Source organism: Tamandua tetradactyla, chromosome 14 (genome assembly GCF_023851605.1).
Source record: "Tamandua tetradactyla isolate mTamTet1 chromosome 14, mTamTet1.pri, whole genome shotgun sequence".
Lineage (NCBI taxonomy): Eukaryota > Metazoa > Chordata > Mammalia > Pilosa > Myrmecophagidae > Tamandua > Tamandua tetradactyla.
This window is the reverse complement of record NC_135340.1, coordinates 43,917,410-43,940,440: the sequence shown is the minus strand read 5'-3', so window position 1 is coordinate 43,940,440 and position 23,031 is coordinate 43,917,410. Positions and strand designations below refer to the sequence as shown.

General features: G+C 36.3%; 1 protein-coding gene and 2 pseudogenes across 1 annotated transcript; 2 read left to right on the top strand and 1 right to left on the bottom strand.

Annotated features, from left to right (window-relative positions):
- The first annotated feature begins 4,299 nt into the window (after positions 1-4,299).
- Positions 4,300-5,235, top strand: LOC143655042 (olfactory receptor 4F3/4F16/4F29-like; annotated as a pseudogene).
- A 9,010-nt stretch (positions 5,236-14,245) lies between these two features.
- On the bottom strand, positions 14,246-16,722 carry LOC143655408 (methylmalonate-semialdehyde/malonate-semialdehyde dehydrogenase [acylating], mitochondrial pseudogene; annotated as a pseudogene).
- A 4,915-nt stretch (positions 16,723-21,637) lies between these two features.
- Positions 21,638-22,531, top strand: LOC143655041 (olfactory receptor 4F3/4F16/4F29-like). The gene has a single exon (XM_077126602.1). It carries the CDS (start codon positions 21,638-21,640, stop codon positions 22,529-22,531), a length of 894 nt encoding a protein of 297 aa, XP_076982717.1.
- The last annotated feature ends 500 nt before the right edge of the window (positions 22,532-23,031 follow it).

Here is a 23,031-nt window from a genome sequence, read left to right as displayed (position 1 = left end):
TCCTTTACCATGCCACCACCTGAGGACTTTTGACAGCATGGGTATGTGGTGATGGGGGTGGAGAGGGGTCATTAGATGTGGTGGACCACTCTTTCCCACAGGAACAACTGCATCCTCAGGCTCCCATGCCTCCAGAGAGGAAGGATGCAATAATAAGGGCAGAAGGATCAGAAATTTTATAGGCAAAGAGAGTTGGGAGAATTTTCTGGAGAAAAGCATATGAAAGAAAGTGTGGTTGAATTTTTACTGGACCCAGATTTGTGAATCAATGTGTGGTAGAAAGAATTATCACCCTAACCTTACAATTACTGTTCTTGGTTTTAAGTTCTCTGATGCTGCTTATTCTTACTCTCTTAATTTAAATACTACAGCTATTTTATAAAATTTTCACTTATTTTATCTTGGGCTTCCCTTGCTGTATCATCCAGCATGTAATTTGGTTAAACATTTTCAATGTGCTCTGTAGCCACGAAGGGTCTCTGTTTTGGGATACCCAATTCTTCTCATTGGTAAAGACACACACATACAAGCACACATTAAAATTCTAAGTATTGAGTTCTTAATAATTTCTGAATGGCTTCACAAAAACACTCCTTGCATGTCTCTCCAAATTCATAATATCTGTCTTTGACAAGATTATCACAGTTGCTTGACGGGCCTTTTATTTGTGGCAAATGTTAGTAAACAGCTTCTAACAATTGTAACTAACTTTGTAAAAATCTTTCTTCATGCAGTATTGAATGTATTATTTATAATCTTGTTGTCTCCATATTCTCACCATTCATTACCTACTGCATTCTTGGTTCTCTCTATTATTTGAGTTCACTTTCTCTCTTTTTTTTAGTGTCACAGCACTGAATCTATGTCTTTTCCTTAATCTTATCCTTTTGGTTCACTCTGTAGCTTATGAAAGTGAACACCTTTTTGCCACTCATTTCTATCTTGTCTTCTGTTGCAGTGCATGGATGTTGAACTTATTAAAATGCAGATAATATATAAAAATAGTAAGAGTGGTGATACAATAATGGCAAATACTAGATATTTGCTCCTTTACCCATGTATGGACATTTTATTAACTTTAAACAAACAATATCTTTACACACATGTTATTCTATATTAAGTCTCACTTTCTCATGACTCCAACTTTTAAATGGTTCCCAATTTTTGTCTCCAATCCTGGCTTTTCTTGGTTATCATTTATCATGGCTTCTTAATGAATAAATGACCCTGTGACTTTGCTAAATATTTTCTGATACTAAAACTTTGGTTCATTCCCATTATCATCAGCACTGCACCTTCCAGTTGTAATATTAACCTGGGAATTTAAATTTTGGTTCTGCTACTAGTAGCTGTGAAATCATTGGTAAGTCAAATTACGTCTGTGTCAAGTGTTTATGCATGTAGAATACACTGTGTGTCTGAGTAAAATATGGGTTATTTAGATCATGAAAAAATATCCATAATAGTTTGATTCTGTGAAAACTGCATTGAATTTGTGTTAGAAGACTTGATTTTTGTTTCCAAACTAATTGACTCTATGGTTTGAAGTAAGTTGTAACTCCTCTAAGCTTGAGATTCCTCATCTACAAATGAAAATAATTCTACCATCTGATCATATTCCCATCCTTTGTTCCCTGAGCAGGTGATTTACCACTTTTAAAATTCCATTATTGCCTATTTCAGAAAACTTTAAATCTGCTGAAAGCATATTTATATTTTCTTCTCAACCTTTAGGAAGGGTATGGGAGTTCACTACTAATCATTTCATGAAGCCTGGTAAATAGAAACTGCTCCTCTCTCTTTGTCTCAGTTTTTTCCTTTACAATCTTTTTGTTACTTTCCAAGGTTTCATCATTTTAAACCAAGATCCTATGTAAAATTTCTGAAGCATTTTCTCTGTTCTTAAGCTTGGAATTTTTTGCAGGAATATTATCTATTTTCTTAATGAAAGTAGTTAGAAAATGTGCTAACAGCGTTTGAATTTGGAAACATCTTTTTTGCATGCTGGACTTAATGGAAAAAGATGTTAGTTTGCAAAAATAGCAATATTGTAAAATTATGGCACTGAGGAAATCACTTTGCCTCAGGAATAATTTAATAACCTTTTTTTTTACCGTTTATTTCATTTTGTATTCTAGGAAACAAAGAAGACAGAAGAAGTTCTCCTTCCCTTCCTTAAACCTATATTTGTGGTGATAGCATCTATAAAAATGGAACCATTGAAGAAAGATCATTAATAGCAAAGGATTTTCTCTAATCAAGGAAGCTCATTATTCAACCTCAGGAAATATTCTGCATTCCCCTCACCTTATCAAATTTCTACTAACTTTTCAAAGCTCACATCAAACCCTTCAAGCTTTTTGAAATTTCTCTGAATTACCCAACAGAAATTTTTATGTCCTTCTTTGTCAGCCACAAACACCTGGAAGTTCTCCTATGGTACCAAATATTTCAGTTTAATTGTTATGTGGCAAAGCATTATTTTGCCAATTAAATTTCTGATGTTCCTGACATTAGGAGTGAGAGAGGGAAAAGATTGTTATGAACTAGATTACTGGGGAAATTTTCAATGAGGAAATGGGATATTGGTTAAATTTTAAATGTTTCTAGTGATTAGGAGTGTTCACTATTGTACTGTCCAGTACATATTTGATACATGTGCTGGTAGAACTGAGGAAATGTATTAAATTTCATCTAATATCACATATGACCAGAGGTATTGGATTCAGCATATTAGAGTTCTGGATTGTCTCTTCTCCATGTACTTGTGTCTAGTATGTAGAATACAAAGCCACATCTGTATCAAAAAACCTAGTTTCTCTGTCTATGAGTATTGTGTGTCCCCCACTGGATTGCTACTTTCTCAATTTTAAGTGAGAAGCTTTTACAAGATAATTTCTGGGGCATTTGGGTGGTAGTAGTTTTATGATGAATTTTAACCATCATGCAAAAATGAAGTGTGACTATGTGTGTGTTCATGTAAATAAGGGGCATTAGGATTTTTTTTTTAGTAAAAGGCATTGGGATTTATTTTTTTTTAAATGCTCATTTCTCATGACCTCTACTTTCAACACCAAATGTAAGGTTTCTTATGCATTGATGTACTTTTATTTTGCCAGCCTTTGTTTCTTTTCCAATCTTCCTCTTTTCTCCATACCGCCTACCTTCAGTAGCATGCTCAAGAGTTGTGTATTAGGAGGGATTGAGACACTGATGTGTTTGACTCACAAGTAGGAGATTATATCTCCCATCTGGTAACATATATTCTTGTAAGAATAGGTAAGACTCATATAGTAACCAAGGATTAGGGACAGAGACAAAGTGAGAATTGGCATTGGATTATTTGATGCTGAGAGATAAGACAAATGGCTAAAACCACTGAAGATGAGGTAGATGAGATCAGTGGTTATATACCAATTATGAAGTTAGTGCGAAATTCTTTATCTCTTGCAATTTTGGGGAGTTTAGAGTTCCAATAGCTCTATCCAGGGACACAAATTATAGACTGTGAAAATCTAAACAGATAAATCAAATTGACATTTTTAACCTCCTTGACTTCATGGACGATCTCTTCCCACTCTGTATACATTGGCCATATCTTGACTCTTAAAAATTCTACTACTTGTACCACCATTTACAGCTTAATGTCCATGCATCAATCTTTGTTTTGCCCTTGTCTTTGTCTAGTCATACTATTGTGTCAGTTACATGCCCTAGACCACGTTTTGTTATTTCCATTCCTGCTATGTTGGCATTGGGTGAAATGTGAATGTAACTGTTGGTAGTGAAATGAGAATGACCATAAGAGTCATATTATGTGCATGAAATGATGTGAAGTTAAGAGGAGAGGCAAGTTGAATGACTGGAGAAAATCCCATGAGCAATTCAAGCACAGAACCTGTGAGCTCTGGAAAATGAGGCCATTTCTACCTCTCCCTTCTCTGTTTTATAATGTACTATCTTCCCTGACCTTCTAAATCTGTGCCATGTACATACATCTATGTTTTCATATTTGTTATCAACTCTTGCTTATAATTTGAGAGAAATGATGTGAAGCCATGATGATGAGAATGCTATGTTTTAGTAAATCAGGTTATTCAGGTGACCCCAAGGGAAATTCATTACTTATTGAATATAAGGATCTGAGCCTGTATTCAGAGGGCATATACTTTTTCAGTATCTATATATCCTTAAATAATGAATCATTATAATAATAGAACAGTATTGCTTCTCTTATTTCAGTTTCCTTTTTATTTTCTTTTGTGTGGTAATATTGGAGGCACTCCAGCTGATAAATCAATGGATGGAGCAAATAATTCCACTGTTTCAGAGTTTGTGTTCTTGGGACTCTCCAATTCTTGGGAGATCCAACTTCTTCTCTTTGTGTACTCCTCTGCATTTTATGTGGCAAGCATTATGACAAACTCTCATTGTGCTCACAGTAGCTTCTGACCCCCATTTACACTCCCCAATGTACTTTTTGCTGGCCAATCTCTCTTTCATTGACCTGAGTATTTCTTCTGTCCTTACCCCCAAGATGATTTATGACCTGCTCAGAAAGCACAAAGTCATCTCCTTTGGAGGCTGCATCACTCAGATCTTCTTTATTCACATAATCGGTAGTGTGGAGATGGTGCTACTTATAGCCATGAATTTGACAGATACATTGCCATATGTAAACCTCTCCACTACTTGACTATCATGACCCAAAAAATGTGCATTTTTCTTCTGATTTCTGCATGGATAATTGGTTTGATCCACTCTGGGACTCAACTGAGTTTTGTTATACAATTGCCATTCTGTGGTCCTAATGTTTTGGATAGCATTTATTGTGACCTTCCTCGGTTCATCAAACTTGCCTGCATAGACACCTACAGACTAGAGTTGATGATCACAGTCAACAGTGGGTTTATATCTCTGGGATCATTCATCATTTTGGTCATCTCCTATGTTTTTATCTTGGTCACAGCTTGGAAACGCTCTTCAGAGGGATTATCCAAGGCCCTCTCCACTTTGTCATCTCATATCATGGTAGTGATTTTGTTCTTTGGTCCTTGCATCTTTGTTTATACCTGGCCTCACCCCACTTCACATGCAGACAAATTACTTGCTGTTTTCACTGCAGTTCTCACTCCTTTTTTGAATTAAGTCATCTACAGATTCAGGAACAAAGACATGAAGATGGCAATGAGCAGAGTATGCATCCTACTTACTATTTATAGAAAGATGTCTTAAATGAGATAAGTATGACATGTAGGCACATAGAGTTTGTATTATTTCAATATTTTGATTTTCAAAGATATTTTACAAATATTTAGTTGAACTAGATGATAATAACTTCATTCTTTTAAGTATTAATTGACATATTTTTTGAAGGAAGCTAATAATGCAATGAAATGTACCTGCGGGAGAAGTCCAAAAGCTTTTCTTTCAGGTGATATTACTTTGATGAATATACTATGTCCAAGGTTTCAAAATTGGGTCTCTTCATTGTCAGAGAGTGGGTGGTTTAGGGAAATGTTGAATGACTCAATAAATGGATGCAAAATAGGAATATATACATTTATTGCCTGTTTTAACTTGTCATAACACAAAATAATCTGTCGAGTAACCCAGACTTCTCCATAAGTGAGACCCAAGTTTTTGCTATACAGAAGCCTACGGAAGTCCATGAATGATGACAGCATTAATGAGTAATGTATCAGAACAAGAGGAATTAGATAGATTTTTTGCATATTTAATGATATCGTGCTTTGATTGGCGAGTAATGCCTGTATTACACACTGGGTATGTCTCCCATTACAAAAGGGAAAATGAATTCCTTTGGTCTGACCACATTTTTGATTGGACAGTGCTGTCTGGGTTTCACAAGATTAACCTTTTCAATCTTATGAGCACTGTGTTCCAGCTTATCTAACTTCTAGATTCTTCAAAGAAGAGTCCTAATTTACATATGTAACTATCCAGCTTCTTCCTCTTCCTTCTGCTGATGTAAAACTATTTCTGTGGCATTTGTATAATTTCACTCATCACAAGCTAAGTTTTCATTGTAAGATGTTTTATATATGACTTTATCCCAATTAGAAGAATGAGGGGTTTTTATCAATGGATTTAGAAATTATAATTCATAGCCATCCAACAAAGAATACTAAGGGTCATTATAAGTTAGAGATGTATTGCAAAAGACTCTGTACCTTATATGTACTCCATACATCTTAAGCAAATTGTCAACATTTTATTTTCTTGTAAGCAATCCTTATTTTCCCTCACAATTTCTCCTCATGTTAATTTACTTGTATTTTCTTTTTCTGTCTAAGGTCTTAATTTATTATTTCTGTTTTTCTGAATCCTTTGTTGGATTTTGGGAAAACATATCTATCAAGTTTACTAGCCAGACATTGTACTAATCCTCCTGATAATTTGTTTATAAGAAATTGTGTTTACAAATTGAAATTTCACTGTTTTGCTTCAATGATAACTAGTGGTCTCTAGGTCCTAGCAGGGATTCCTGAAGTTCTCATTGTTTGTATGTGTTCATAAAGAGAAAGTTTGCTCCTTACAGTGCATTCCCCTTCTGTTTTTTCTCAGTCTCCATCTATGATCACTTAGTGACTGAACATTTCCTTATAATTTAACATAAAATTGTATTAAAGATCATTCTTTTTGTCTAAAGAATGACCACTTTTGGTGGCTTTCAAGTATGCTGTCTGCCAAAAAATATACGGGTTTTATAGAGACACTTGGCAATAGTCAAGAGTTTGGTTCTAGCTTTCTTGAACATTTTATCTTTCTTCCTGCCTTTCGCACAGTTTGGTTACTACCTGAGCTAAATTTTTTCTCTCACTTAAGTTCTTTTTGACTATGATCTTTTCTCAAACTTCACTTGTTCTTGATGATCTAAAGTTTTGAGGAGTAGTGGTCTGATGTTTTATAGAACTTCCCTCAATGGAGATTTATCTGTTTTATCACTATTATATTGGGATATGGGGACTTTGGGAAGAAAACCACTGTTGTAAAATCCTTTTTTTTTTGTCACACCCTATCAAGAGTGCAGATCTCAACAGGATTTACCACTGAGTTATTGTTTTTAACTTGGGTTTCTTTTACCCAATATATGGGTGGGAATTTTTTTTTATCTGACAGTGCCTGTATTTTAATTAACCTGTTTAGACTGTTCGCATTTAAAATGAATATTCATATAATTGTGTCAATATCTATCATGCCCATAAATTTTATATGCCTTGCACTTATTCACTTATCTCTTTTTCTCTTCTTCTATCTTCTCCTGTGTTGAGAATTTTTCATGATTGTATTTTCTCTCTTCTCTTAGTATATTACTTACACCTCTTTTTAAAATTCTTTTATTGGTTGACCTAGAATTTGCAATACACATTTACAACTAATCCAACTGTACTTTTAAAGAGCTCTGTACATTGCACATTAGTGTTGACCCTTAGGGCATTCTCAATTCCTCCTTCCCATCCTTTGTATTATTACTGTCCTTCATTTCACTTATCCATATGCAATGTTCACCAAATAAATTTTTACAATATTATTTTAGACTGATATTTTTAAGATCAATGAAGAGTAAGAAAATAAAACACTTTATTTTACCTTGATTCATTTGTTCTCTGAGGCTTACCCTTTCTTTCAATTATTCTGGGCTTATGATCATATAATTTTGAGTTCCTTATTCCTGAAGAACTTCTTTTAACAATTTTGTGAGGCAAATCAGCAGGTAATGATTTTCTTCAGTGTTTATTTATCTGCAGAAGTCGTATCTATCCTTCACCTTCGAAGGATAATTTTGCTAGATATAGAGTTCTAGGATTATTTTTCCTTCAACAATACCCATATCATTCTTCTCTTGTTTGAATATTATAGTTAACAAGTTGTAGCTAATTTAAAAAAGTAAAATTTTCATTTTATGAATTGAAAGAGACCTGAGTGTTGTGGGTTACACCAAAGATCATTCCTGTTTACCCTTACTGCTTTCCTTGAAAGTTGCTCCTGACAGTTTATGTTGTTAAAAATGACAAAGAAGTCATAGTATCACATTAATTAATTCATATTAATAACAAAATTAATAATACTGTGATAATTTTCAAATCACATGATATTCAAGTTGGGATTAATAAATTTCCAGATTCCCAAAATTTATATTTTTATCATCAAATAGCTCAAGGCATAATTCCCCCTAAAGAGAGGGGAAGCATATGGAGACATGAAATCAGAATAACTTCCATCCATATCGTTCATTTAGGTTCTTCCTGACATGGCTTTTAGCAACCAATATTGTTAACAACCAATTTTACATTAGGCAATTCTTATTAATTTCAGTCATATATCTATTTAGCTGTCCCTTAATCCAGGAGGATACAGGACTGTGGATTGGAAAGATCAGGATTTATCTAACATGGACTTCTAAGAGTGCTGAGATTGTATAAAAGGAATTCCAATTGGTGCTGAGTTGCCTTTGCCCAGGTATAAGTTGGAAGAAGAATTCTTTAATATTCTGGAAACTATGCAAAACTTCCTGAAAACCTCAGTGAATATCTATGGAAATTTGATATTTGCATACCATGAAATTTGTGTGAAAGGAAGGGAATTATCAGAGAAGCTAAGAAATTGTTACAGAGTTTAGAATGTATCTTTGTCTTTGTTTTCTGGGCTTCTATAACCAATACCATGTGGTTGGTTGGCTTAAATAGTCTTGCTTCTTGGGGCTCATAGCATTCTGGTTGGCTGATAATTCTTGGGTTCCTTGGCTTTTTCATTACTTGGTGATGTCCTTAACTTTCTCTTCCAGGTTCTTCCTGATGTTTGGGTTCTTGGTTCTTCCCTGTCTTTCTTTATAAGGCCTCCAGGAATAGGATTAAAATCCATCCTAATTCAGCTGACCACACCTTAATGAAATGTAACCTTTACAAAAGCTCTTAATTGTATTGGGTTCACACCCACGAAAAAGAGATTAAGAACCTGCTTATTCTGGGGTACATAACATAAATTAATCTACCATAGTTGGCCTTCTAGATCCCAAAAGAACATGTTAAATACATTCACATGCAAAATACATTCATTCCATTATAATATCCCAAAAACTTTAATCCAATTTAGAACAGCTCTAAATCAAAAGTCTCATCAAAATCAATTATGGGGGTGGTGTGATGGTGGTTCAGTGCCAGAATTCTCACCTGCCATGCCAGAGACCCAAGTTCAGTTCCCAGTGCCTGCCCATGTGAAAAAAAAAGAAAGAAAAAAATCAATTATGGGTATGGTTCATCTGGGGCAACATTCCTCTTCATTAGCGGTCCTGTGAAACCTAGAAAACAAATTACCTGCTTCCAAAATACAATGGTATGGCACAAATAAGATGGACATTCCTATTCTAGAAGAGATAACTTGAAAGGAAATTATGGGTTAAGGTTCCAAGCAAGGCTGAAACCCACCAGGGTAAACTACATTAGATTTCAGGGCCTGAGAGTAATCTTTGGATGATGCTTTATTCTTTGGGCCTGTTGGAGAGGCAGTCACCCCCTTTCCAGGTGTTACCCACTGTCCATGTTCTCCGCAAATACTGTGGCCTAAGTCTAGGCCTACCTTATCTGAGCTTTGGAGTGGCAGCCTAGTTTTGCCTAAATACCGAGGTGTAGGCCTTACTATCTTCAAGTTTTTGGGTAGTGGCTGCTCACTCCCAAAACACTTGTGCATAGAACACACACTCTCTTAGCACTGTGGTGGTGGACACATTCTCCAATGGAGTGGGAACCATGCCCCCTCCAAGTCCCAGGGCTATTGGCCAGCTGCCTTTAAGTGCAAAGGTAGATCTGCCCTTTCCATACACATGAAAGGACCCTGTCTCTTAGACCCAGGAGATTTCTTTTGGTCAAAGCTTTGCTTCCATGGCTCTGCCTTTGAAGTCATTTTTCCTTTACATCCAGGCTGTAAGTAGTTCTGCTTATACAAATTTTATAAAAACCTTATCAACTCTGTGTATAACTCAAGGGGGTCTGAACCATCAATTTTTCTCCAGGTCCTACCTGGTTAACTCACTTCCAGTCTGCCTTCCTCTGGACCAATATTCAGTCACATCCTCTTATCAAAGGGGTGTTCAAATAAGCCCACGTATGGAGCCTGTTTTTATGTGAGTTCACTTGCCATAAGCCCAGGAAGAGCCCTGAGGAAGTCACTTCTGGCCCTAATTTCAGAGCATGCTATCTGGGTAGGCTGAGAATTTTCCAAATAATCATTTTCTACTTCCTTTGTGCTTACAAGCTTAATTCTCAAAAATCACTGAAAATAAGATGAAAGCTTTCCCAGGAATATCTCAAAAATAGAGCAAAGAGCATATCAAGATGAGATCAAATTTTGGCGGTGAAGGAAAAGACAAGACCAGCAATACAAACTCAGTGACCACAGAGTCATTTAGTCTATCCATTGACTGGGACAAAAGTGTAGATATTCAAGTGACCTGAGGTAAAAATGAAAAATAATAAATATCACTGGCAAGAGAAGAGTTTACCTATTTTAACTGCTCATTAATTATATTAGGTAATATTCTAGATGTCCAGTTAGTCTATGGGGAGAAATCAAGTATATGCAGAAAATGATGTTAGCATTAGAATTATTACACAGCAGATACTTGATGGAAAAATATGATGGAAAAGTATGTAGGGATCCAAATATGGTTACTGCAATTTTTATCCCATAGTTAAATTATGTTATTCTTTCTCTTGAGGCTTTCTTGATCATTTCTTTTACTGACCATTTTCCTGATTGTCCTTCACTACGTCATTGTGATCTTCTCCATAACATCATTAATATTTTCACACGAGGTTGTATAACCTTCAGCTGAACCTTTCTTAGCCTATTAATCTCTTACCACTGTGGCATATAGTTATTACCAGGATGAATGTAGCTGAACACAGCAATTCAGGAACACAGTACATATTAATTATACTATTTGTTTCATAACAAAATGTCATCTTCAGTTCATAGCCTTTTTTTTTCTTATTAGAAAACATGTAGAGGTACAGAAGTATCTTGCAGAAAATACATAATTTCCCTGCATTGCCCCATTTTTAGTGCAGTGTGGTTAAATTTTGTTATGATTTATGAGAAACTATTATAATAGAATGATTAAATATAGTCCATAGTTGAGGTTATAATTCATTGTTTGAGCTGCACATTCCAATGGTTGTGTTTTTTGTTGTTCTAGAAACACATATACCACCTAAATTTCCCCCTTTAACTGTATTCACATACATGATTCAGTGGCACAATTAACCTAACCATTTTAAATTAATAGGTTATTTAATGACTGCTAAAAATAAAACTTTGCATATCTGTGATTAAAGTTTACAATATCATAACAATGATAATTAATGAACAATAATAAACACAGAGCACATTTATTGAGTACCTCCTCCATGAAGAGCATAGTACAAAGTAATTATGTTCTTCAAATTTTGTCATGACTCCATAAAATAGGTTCAATTTTTATCTCAATATTACAAATGAAGAAGCTGTATCTCAAAGAGATGAATTAGGACTTTTATCAAGGGCCTTAGAAGTCCAGAATCTTTACCACTGCTTTATGTTCTGTAAGACCAATACCTACCCCCAAGTGTACCCCAGATTTCCCTGTTTTGATCGGTCAAAGCTGCCAGAATGCAACATAACAGAGGTGGACTGGCTTTTAATAAAAGGGGATTTATTTTCTAAAAATGTATAGTTCTTCAGAGGAAAGCAACTAACTTTCATCTGAGGTTCTTGTTACATGGGAATGCACATGGCTATGTCTGCTGGCCTTCTCTCCTGGCTTCTGGCTTCTGGCTTCTAATAGTCTTCCCAGAGGCGATTCCATTCTGAATCTCCAAACTTCTGAGCTGAGCTGTGAGTGCTGAGATGAGGTATGCTAAGCTGCTTGGGTTGTGCTGCTTTAAGCTCTCTTCTGACCTCTTTCTGTTAAAACTTCAGCTAATTAAACTAAACATCATTCATTGTTGAAGGCACTCCCCTTTGCTGACTGCAGATGTAATCAACCATAGATGAGTTTTACATGATAATGATTCAAGTCCACAGCAACAGAACTAGGCACCATCACTTGGCCAAGTTGACACCAGAACCTAACTACCACGTTCCCCAAAGGTCTTGATGCATATATTAAACCTATTTTTTCTTCAACTTTTCACTTCTTGCTTTGTTACACATAAACACTTTCTTTTCAAAAATAGAATTACCTCTGGAATAGTAGCATACATTTAAGATTTCCCCTTTCTTTTTCCAACACTTAATGAGCACATTTATCTTAAGTTTTGAAACCTTCATTCGTTAAACAGATAAAACTATCTAGCTTTCACCCCAGAACACTGGTTTTGTGAAGTCAAAAGGGGTTGAACACAGGATAGGCCACATATAAAAGTATCACATGCCAAAATGATTTAGCCATTATCTTACTTGAAACCACTCCAGATTTGAAACCATTGTTAATGTCCTGGTTTGTGAAATTCCCTCTGCTTTTAGCTGCTATATTTGTTGCCAATCCAAAAGCTTTTTCCATCCTCACAATAGAACATCTATCTTATTAGGAATTCGGAAGAGATCTTTTGATTTTTGAGTGTCCTATGTTCCATGGAAGGTTGAAGATTTCCTTTTCCAGATAAGTATGCAAAATTTCATATGGAGAAGACCTTTTTCTTTCTATGTATGTATAATACTAATGTGTTGCCTAAAGGTGCAATAATCATTCTAATGCCCATGTGTTAATTATGACAATGCCAGCAGATAGAATAGAACCTAAGTTCCAAAGATCTTGTTATATTCCTCAACTGCTGTCAGAAAAGATTCACTTCCTGAAATCTTTTAAGATGACAGAAATAAACTAAAATTTGTATACTAGACCTTTGTTAATTTCATCTGAATGCAATTTTAATATTTGTATAAAAATACCCTGTTGATAAACTACATACCTGGCTTATCCTTTTATGTGTCTTTCACTGAGTTAGAAATTGGTTTACTTCTGCTTACCCAAATGTTGAGGTGACTCAGGAGTTTATTTAACATCTTATTTTTTTTCATTCCAAAATTTGTTATTATCTTACATTCTTCCTACTTCTTGAAGACTTTTATACCTATGGCTATAGACATGGTTTCCAGTGTAACTTTGCCCAAAACTGTATTTAAGTCTACAAATGGAAAACCCTTCCGTGCCTCAAGATTAAAATGCTGATAGATGAACTCATGATTTTATATTCTATCTCAATACTTTAATAAATGTTGTAATAAGTCTCTCAGATGTCCAATCCAGGAATCTATTTGGCACCCATGTCTTACATTCCCAATGGACAATTATGTCTCCTCAATATTTCTGACTTTAATTTCCTCCTCTCCATTTCCATTATCAATTTCTTTCTTAGGTCTATATATTTTCTCATACTGATAAATGAAATGCCTTCTGAATGATCTCCCTGCCCCCAGTCTTACCCATCTTCAAATTCATTCTACAGTAAACTTTCAGATATGTGTACCTAAAGATCAAATATGATCATGGTACCCTCCTGTTCAAACTTCTGGTTCTAGCAGGAGTATAACTGAAATTTAACATGTATCATACAAGACCGCTCATGAATTGGACACTATTTCTTATGTTTTTTCAGTATTTTTCTGTTTTAAAATTTATTAAGACCCTGTCAATTACTCTAAATTAAAGATTCCTTTTCATTAAAGATATCACTAATGAGAAATCCAAACAAGAAGAAAGAACATATAAAATATTAAATAAGGCAAGTTATGTCAAATAGGCGTGCTTAAGGTAAGTCTTGCCCACTTGCATGATTGACACATACTTTGACTTCTGACCTAAACTTTGCATCTTCGAGGTCTTAATTAACGGCTGAAGGACTAATCAATGATTGCTAAAGCAAAACCTGAAACTTAACACTTGGAACACATAGTAATACATTGACGTACAAAATACACACTGAGGAATCCTTGAGAAGTGGTGATTTTAGAAACTGGAATGCTGACAATAAGAAAATTGAAAAATAGTCTTGAATCTTTTTTACAACAAAGTGGCAGCCTTCAGAATAGAAAGATGCAGTTGTCACAACTTTGGGAGCAATAGCAGATGATGCTTTTTGTGTAGTGTGGGATAAATTAGGCTCAGGAAAATTTGGCAGAGGGCTCTCCCTCATCAGCACTTACATGGAGCTGTGTTTGTGGACCAATCAAGGGTGAAGTATATCTATCCTATCCCTGATCCAAGAATTCTTCTGGTTACTGCAAGATCTTCTTTACGTTCACTTCCCCTCTGTCCACCTTCAAAAAAGGGGAGAACTCTTAAAACACAGATATAAGAATTCATTCCAATAAGCATTTCACAACTACAATAGTTTACCTCAAAAATAAAATTATGATGAGTGAGTGAAAATCTGGTTTCAAAGTTTTACTAGGAATCTCTCTATATCACATTGCTAAGGTGAATGGTCCTGAAACAGATCTGAGTAAGAGGTATTAACAAGGAAAATGTTAATTATTTGAGCAAAGTTAGCAAGTAAAGTTGGTCAGCAGTAAAGGGAGATTATACATGACAGGCTGAGACTGGAATAAACTTTTCTTTGATGGCCCAGTGTAGGCATGCCTAGCAGGTGAAGAAAGAGTAGCATTTTCTTCTTTCTACTGAGATGGCCTTTAACTGAGTGTAGAATTAGATGCCCTGTCTGCCAATTCAAAAGTATTGTGCACACTACAAAAGCCATGTTTTAATCCTGGTCCATTTTGTGGAAGCAGCTGTTTCGTTTAATCCCTATTCAGCACTGCAGGTTTGAAACTTGATTAGAATATCTCCACAAAGATAATCTCTCTCTCAAACTCACCCAATTATTGGTATCAAACTTTGATCAGAGGGAAATGTGACTGCACTCATTCCAGGTGAGTCTTGATTAGTTTGCTGGCATCCTTTAAAAGAGGAAGCATTTTAGAGAAAGCCATAAGAACCATGAGAGCCCACACAGTCAGAGACCTTTGGAGATGAAGAAGGAAAATGCGCCAGGAGCAGCTTCATGAAAAAAAAGCCCAGAGAGAAAGCTAGCAGATGTCTCCATGTTCACCATATATCTTTCCAGTTGAGAGAGAAACCCTGAATTTCATTGGCTTTTCTTGGGTAAAGGTAACCTCTTGTTGGTGCCTTAATTTGGACACTTCTATAGCTTTGCTTTAATTTAGATATTTTCATAGGCTTAGAATTGTAAACTTGCAACTTAATAAATTCCCCTTTTTAAAAGCTGTTCCATTTCTGGTGTATTGCATTCCAGTAGCTAGCAAACAAGAACACCCTGTTTCATAGATATTGGTGTGTCCCCTGAAGGAAGATCAAGAGCCAGTGAATTAGAACATTGGCAAAGATTCTGGAATGGGGACAGTCACACCCACTTGTATGACATTCACCAGGTGGGAATATTTCTGAGCTATGGCTCTGTTGGTGGTGAAGATGGAAGTTCCATTTCCATATGGGTTGTCATTTAATATCTTAATGACTTCATCCAATGTTTCTGTCCCTAGAAACAGAAGAACTAGACCAAAAATCTCTTCCTTTTAATAGCCATACTTCACTTGATATTTGGGATGATGTTGTTCCAACAAAGGCCATTTTCATAGCTTCTGCCTTTAATTTTTCATGCATCAAGGCTGATGGACACTCCCTCCTTTATTCCACTATCAACCATATTACAGCTTGGCTTTTTCACCTGGGGGCTTATCAGAGGATCAAAATGAGAATGAGACTGTTCTTCATTGACTCTCATGTTTTTGGCAAGCTCCATCAGTTCTGGAACCCATTTCTTGGAATCCCCCATGAGAATCTCTGCTGAAAGAATCATGCACTGCTGGCCAACTGCTCCAAATGCTGCCCCAATCAGCTGGTTCAGGCTGTTTTCTTAATCAGCATTCTGGAAAGACAACTCCATGGTTCTTGGCTCCCATGTTGACTTGAACTCTTTTACAATTACCCTCTCTCAAAAACGTACTCTCCTGCCTGGTTGGATCCCATAATTCTGCTTGCTTTAATATCTAGATGATTGCATATGGATGATGTTCCACATCCTATCTGGAGCATCAGAGTCCTGAAGCAACTTAGTAAGAAGCACAATTGCCCCAGGGACTCACTCTGATGATTTCATTAGGAAGAAGTTTCCATGCAGTGTGGCCATGGGGAGCATCCAAAGGGGGATTGTGGCCAGAAAATTGAATGGTGCAATGTCTGCACACACACTCAGTGGCAAAGAATAGGAATAAAGTTCCATGGGTTTGGTAATGGATGGCCTGGTTTCTCCCAGCACGAGGGATGTTCCCCTATAAGCATACTCAACCACCTGAAGGCCTCAAAGCACAACTCCTTCAGCATCAGCTAAGTTCTTCCCTAGCTGTTCCAACATAATTAACCTGACAACTTCAAGTTTTCTTTAATGAAATGTTAATAGACTAATACTGATGTATTTATCTATGGAGGAAAAGCAAGTCTGAAGGAAGCAACAACTGCCTCCATTTCATCCTTGGTGGCCTGAGGACCCAAATAATGACCTCATTGATTTCTGTGTTTTGGGTGTCCATCCATTTGTGACTTTTGGATTCAACTACTTTCCCATCAATGAAGAGTTCTACAGTTGGCACTTAAGAGGAAGAGAAAGAGGATGCTGGAAAGCAGGTGGAGTTTGCCTTGGAAGAAACCTGAAAGTTTTCTTCCTCAGCAGTCACCACTGCTGCTGTAATCTGGGTCTGTTCTCCACCTCCTTGCTCTTCTACTCCATAATAAAGTTTTAAGAGACCTGGGCCGTCTTGATGTTTCTCAGAACTTCATAATGGCCCATTAAATTGATGACAGCATGCTTATCAAACTAGATGAGTAAGAAGTGGCAGGTTCTCCAGAGATTTTGTTAATTCACATGCTTTCTAGATGGCGGAAAATTAACTCTATGAAGAATTATCAAAGTAAGACATCATTAAAATTTTTGGGATTCAGTGGTGTGGGGCATTCTAGGATATCCCTTCTAAGTAAAGAACAAATTATTGAATTTTTCACCTCTTAACACTAATAAAGATGCACTATGGCCTTTTCTGTTTCTGAAGGAAGAATATTTTATATCAAATAATACTGCTCCAACCCATAACTGGATGAAGAGAAGGGTTTTCAGGTTTGAATGGGGCCTAGATCTGGAGAGGATTTTTTTGCAGTAGGTGGAGGCTGTGTGCAAATGGCCTTGCTGCTTGGGCTGTTCTCCTTAGCATATCATATATTATTAGAAAAATTGGTATTGCAAAGAGATATTATGTAGAGTTTATAGCAAGCACCAACAAGATAATCACAATCCAAACTTCTACGATTCTGGAACAAATAGTTTCCTAAGGTATACAGAATATTTAATAAATAAAGATGATATACCATGATATTGTAAAACTTGAAATTGAGATGCATTATGAAAGCAGTGCCTTCATATCTTTGAGCCTCTTAAGGTCCCAAAGTCCTGCCTGTGTAGTCTAGTTCTCTGCTCTTTCCAGCTAATGTTTCCTAATTGGTGGGAAAATTTCCCTAACAGCCAGACTTACTGTACCACATCCCATACTCAGCCTAAAGGGTTTTGGTAGCCTGTCAACCCATGAAATCATTCTAAGAAGCTAATTGCATCCTCCCTTGGGAACCAAGGGCCATCCAGCCTTCTCATCATTACAAAGCTTGCTTCCCACACCACTTTTGGTTTCATTCTGCTCCCTAGTGAAACTGTACAGTAGCCTTGTATGGCATAAAGTTTCCTCTTTCCTTGAGCTATAAGTATGTGTAACTAATAAGCATCTTCCAATATCATATGTGTAGGTGTCATATGTATACCTATCTCATACCATTTAGGGTGGGATGCATCCTTAACCCTCAGGTTGACTAGGAGGTGGTCAGAACACCCAGGAAAATTCATGTCATACGGAGGACTGACTTTAGGGCAAAGCAGAGTTGGAATAGGGCACATGATCACATGATCTACTGGTCCTATCACCTACAGCACCACTTAGAAGCTGCTAACTTAATCAAGAATTGGAACTATTTATTTCAGGTGTAGCTAAAGCAGCAGCTTAAAGATGATATCTTGGGAAAGGAGTGCCATTTTTCAGGATATAGTATATACACTAAATCAACAACAATTATATGGCATTACATCCCATCAGGTAGCATACATTGGTCCAGGAGGAAAGCAAAATAACCTGCATAAGCAGGTGGCTAAGACTTCCATTTCTTCCTGTTTCCTCACCAACTCTCTCTCTTCTCACATGAGGAATTATCTAAGACCAATCCACAAAGGAGGCAAAAAAATAGGCCTAGCTTATGAATGGATTCTCATCTTATGCTGGCACCAGCTGGAATCAGATTACCGTATCAATAAATCTTACAAAAGAGTACCCTGAAGGATAGTGATGAAGGGAAAACCTTCTAAAGGGAGGTATTTCAAGGAATTCATTTAGGTATAAACTTCCTTTGGAAGAGCAGATGGCCTGAGATTATGATCTACACTAATTCTTAGGCAAAACTGATGGTTTGGCTGGTTGGTCAGGTTCAAGAAAGAACAAGATTACAGAATTATTGTTATGGAGTCTTGGGGAGAGGTATGTAACTGTATTTCTCATAAAAGGCATAGAGAATGAAGATATACATGCCCCATATAAAAACCTATTAGAGATGATTGCAGTACAGGAACAAGGTGACATTTTGTAAATGAGATCAGTACTGTATATTACAAAATTTAATTAGATTATCTTCATGAAGATGTGACTCAATCAAGTGTGTTTATTAAACTTGATTAGGTGGAAATGTGTCTCGACCCATTCTACTTGGGACTTGATTAGTTTACTAGAATCCTACAATGAGATTCTAAGACAGCAGAGAATGACAGCCATGAGAAAGCCACAACAGAGAATGCCATGGAACCATGAACCAGAGAGTCCACCAGCCAGTGACTTTTGAAGATGAAGAAGGAAAATGCATACTGCGGGGCTTCATGAAACATGATGCCTGGAGAGAAAGCCAGCAGATGCCACCATGTTTGCCATGTGCTCTCCAGATGACTGTCCCCAGGCTGTTTATTTTAGTCTTGTTATGTACCTAGCAGTCTTTGAGGCATTGTGGAGGATTTAAAAGAATTATAGATAGAATAGCCCTACGATCTATTTAGGAAGTTGAAATGAAACACAAGAAACAGAAAACTGCTTGAGTTGATTTCATGAAGGAGGTAGAACTTGAGTACAGTTAGGATTGTGGAAACTTCCCTGTGGTAGCCCATGCTGGATTCTTCAGGGGTCTCAGTTCCCTCTGCAGAAAGAAAAGTTGAATAGAGTAGATAAAACTGGCAATATTTTTGCCATGTGTCAGTTCAGAAGACCACCTGTTCAAGTTGGAGTATTTTCTTGAACTCATTTGAACAAGTGCAGGTTCCCCAGGACACTGAGTTACTTTAATTTGTTGACAGACAGTTGTCATAGATGATTAATCATCGTGTAGGCTGAGGCACTAGTCACTGGTATACCAATACGTGGTGGTAATCAGCTATTGGAAGGGTTTATCTTTCATGAACAGTTTCTGTCATGATTCTGTCATATGTTTTTGTTCAGGCTGAATTTTCATGGAGTCACAGCTAAATCAGAGAAAGGAGGGATTTGGAAAGAGTATTGATTTTGGAGTCAGTGAATCTGGCTTTTAGTCTAAGCTCGAACATGAAGTAAATTTATGGTCTTATTTAAATTACTTAAAATGTTCAGATATGTGTTTCTTATTGTACAACATTAAAGATTTTTCTGAGTTAGGGAACTTTAGTTTGTCAGTAGGGGCCCAAAGTTGATCTCATTGATTTAAGTCTTCTTGAATATGTTCAGGACAATTTCTTTTAGTCCTTTGAATATTTTTGATCTTCCTTTCAGACAACTTTTTCACTTTTTCTGAATTCTATTGACTTCACCTGTTCTCTTCTGGCCAGTTTCTAACCCAAATCAAATGACAATTTCATTAATTTGTGCTTTCAGCAAATACTTATTTGTCACTATTATATACCTGGAGTAATTCAAAGTTTTTGGATGGATTAGTGAACAAAATGGATGTGGTCCAAAATTTTATGGGGCTTGGATTCTAGTTGGGTAGAAAACTTAAAAAGTAATAATCAATGAATTACATTTGTGATAGACAGAACTAAGAAATACAGTGCTCTTTTTTAAGAGAAAATTAATTTAATTTACAAAAGACTTTTCTTTTCTATTACAAAAGGAGTATGGCTTTTTTGGAGGGGATAATTATAACTCATTACTGAAATAACCTTTCTGATATGGAATTTTGATGTTTTCTCTTGGCCAATACCACTGTATTTTCTTATTCATTCATTAATTTAATTTTATGTTTTTGGTGTTATTTTGGGGTAATCAAAAGAAAGATAAATAAAGTTAACATTTCCTGAATGTCAAATATGTCATATAATAAAAATACATTAATAATTTTACTAATTGTAATTTCACAGATAAACTGAGGCTCAAAGAATTTAGGTAACTTACATAAGACTAACCTGTCAGTGGTCAAACTATGTTTCTTTTTTAAATAAAAGTTAATAATTACAAGAAAATGTGATAAGTTATCACCTAGGGCATCTTACAAAATGCTTTTTAGTGTGCCATGACATTTTTCTCAGTTTTAAGTTTGCACATTTAGATAATGTGCAAATTACTCTAGGGCAGTACTTCTTAAATTATGTAGTAGTGAAAGTTGAGGCTATTTTCCCTTTAATTTCTACTCCTAAAAAAGTATACATCAATACTTTTGTAAAATACAAAATTAGGAACATTTAGATGTTGCTATAATATCAAAAAGCTGCAATTTGATTTCTGTACCAGTGATGCACACTGGAGAGAGACTGTACATGAAATTGAACCTGTCTGTGGTTCACTTTTCACTAACACTACTTCAGGTTCTCCAAAGATGAATGAGCCATAATTGTTGCCTTCAGAAGCTCACAGACTACACGTGAGTTTGACCTTTAACAAATTCCTTAAAATATAGGAGATAGTAAAACAAAAATAAAAAATAATAAAAATAGAAATAGTACGTAAAGCAAGACTTTGAAGATGTGGTAAACATTTTTAAAACCCTGCAGAGAATGTACTCCCAAAATGAGGAGTGAGAAGGAAAAGAGGAGAGGTCTATCTGTGACATTAAGTTTTTCTGGATTGAAAGTGGATGCAATAGTAATTAATATTATGTGACTGGGGCCAGGCTATGTTCGTCTGTACCGAAAATCAGAATGACTTGCAGTTGAGTTGCTATTACCCAATTTGAACATCTTGTATCTCATGAAGAAAATTACAGCATCTATCTTGGGAGGAAGAAGAGGGATATTAAATGCAGAGATGACTTGGTGATTGAGAATAGCTGCACATGACAGTCACCAACTTTTGGTGTGATCACAGTTTCAGGGGCCATGAGCACATTAGTTCAGATGTAACACTTAAATGGAAATAGGACTCATAATGTTGACATTGTCTTCCTAATTTACAAATATAATTATTATAATTTATGTTTTTTCCTTTTCACTTCCTTCAGGTAACCCTGCTAACAAAACCAATGGATGGAGCAAATCACTCCATGGTGTCAGTGTTTGTATTACTGGGACTCACTAATTCATGGGAACTCCAGTTTCTCCTCTTTGTGTTCTCCTCCATGTTTTATGTGGCAAGCATGGTGGGAAACACCCTCATTATGCTCACAGTAACTTTTGACCCTCACTTGCACTCCCCCATGTACTTTCTGTTGGCCAACCTCTCCCTAATTGACTTGGGTGTTTCTTCTGTCACTTCTCCCAAGATGATTTTTGACATTTTTAGAAAGTGCAAAGTCATTTCCTTTGGAGGCTGCATCATTCAGATCTTCTTCATCCATGTCATTGGTGGTGTGGAGATGGTGCTGCTCATAGCCATGGCCTTTGACAGATATGTGGCCATTTGTAAGCCCCTCCACTATCTGACCACCATGAACCCACGGATGTGCATTTTCTTTTTAGTAGCTGCCTGGGTGGTTGGCCTAATTCATTCTGTGGTTCAGTTGGCTTTTGTAGTAAACTTACCCTTTTGTGGTCCTAATGTGTTGGACAACTTTTACTGTGACCTTCCTTGGTTAATCAAACTTGCCTGTACTGACACCTACCAACTGGAGTTTATGGTCACAGCCAATAGTGGATTCTTCTCTGTGGGTTCCTTCTTCATATTGCTCATTTCCTATATTGTCATCATTCTCAGTGTTCAGAAACTCTCTTCAGCTGGTTCATCCAAGGCTCTGTCCACACTTTTAGCTCATATCACTCTGGTGGTTTTGTTTTTTGGTCCTTTGATATTCTTCTATACATGGCCATCTCCTTCCATACCTCTGGATAAGTTTCTGGGAATTTTTGATGCAGTTCTCACTCTTTTCCTGAATCCTATGATTTATACATTCAGAAATCAAGAAATGAAGGTGCAATGAGGAGAGTATGCAGACAGCTATTAAGTTATGGAAAGATTTCTTAAATGATTGACTGCTTTTTGAAGTCTCCTCTTTGACTACTGGAGTCATTGTTGCTGGTCAAAGTCAGAAAGAAGCTTTCCTGTACCCTCTCTTGACTTGATTATCCATGCTGAAAAGGGTCTATTTTGACATTCACTTAGGAGTGAGTGACATTCACTTCTGAAAAGAGAGAAGGGGTTTCATATAAAGTACTTACAAACCAAGGTTTATAATAAATCTATGCCTCAATTCCTAAGGAATATTTTTTATGAAGTAATTATTATTAGAAACAAAAAGAAAGCAGTGTTTCTTTAATGTCTTCAGAAAGAAGTCTCTCTTTCTTTCAACGGGGGTCTGTTTCACAGATAGGAAACCTTGGCAGCAATCAATGAGTCATTTTCTAAGGGAAGTTTGAATTGCTTGTCCCTACCCCACTCACTTTTGAGTTGGGGATTCAAGGAGAGAAAAGTCTTTGAAAG

Coding starts and splice junctions, on each gene's coding strand:
- LOC143655041 (XM_077126602.1), top strand. CDS start 21,638: ATGGATGGAGCAAATCACTCCATGGTGTCAGTGTTTGTATTACTGGGA.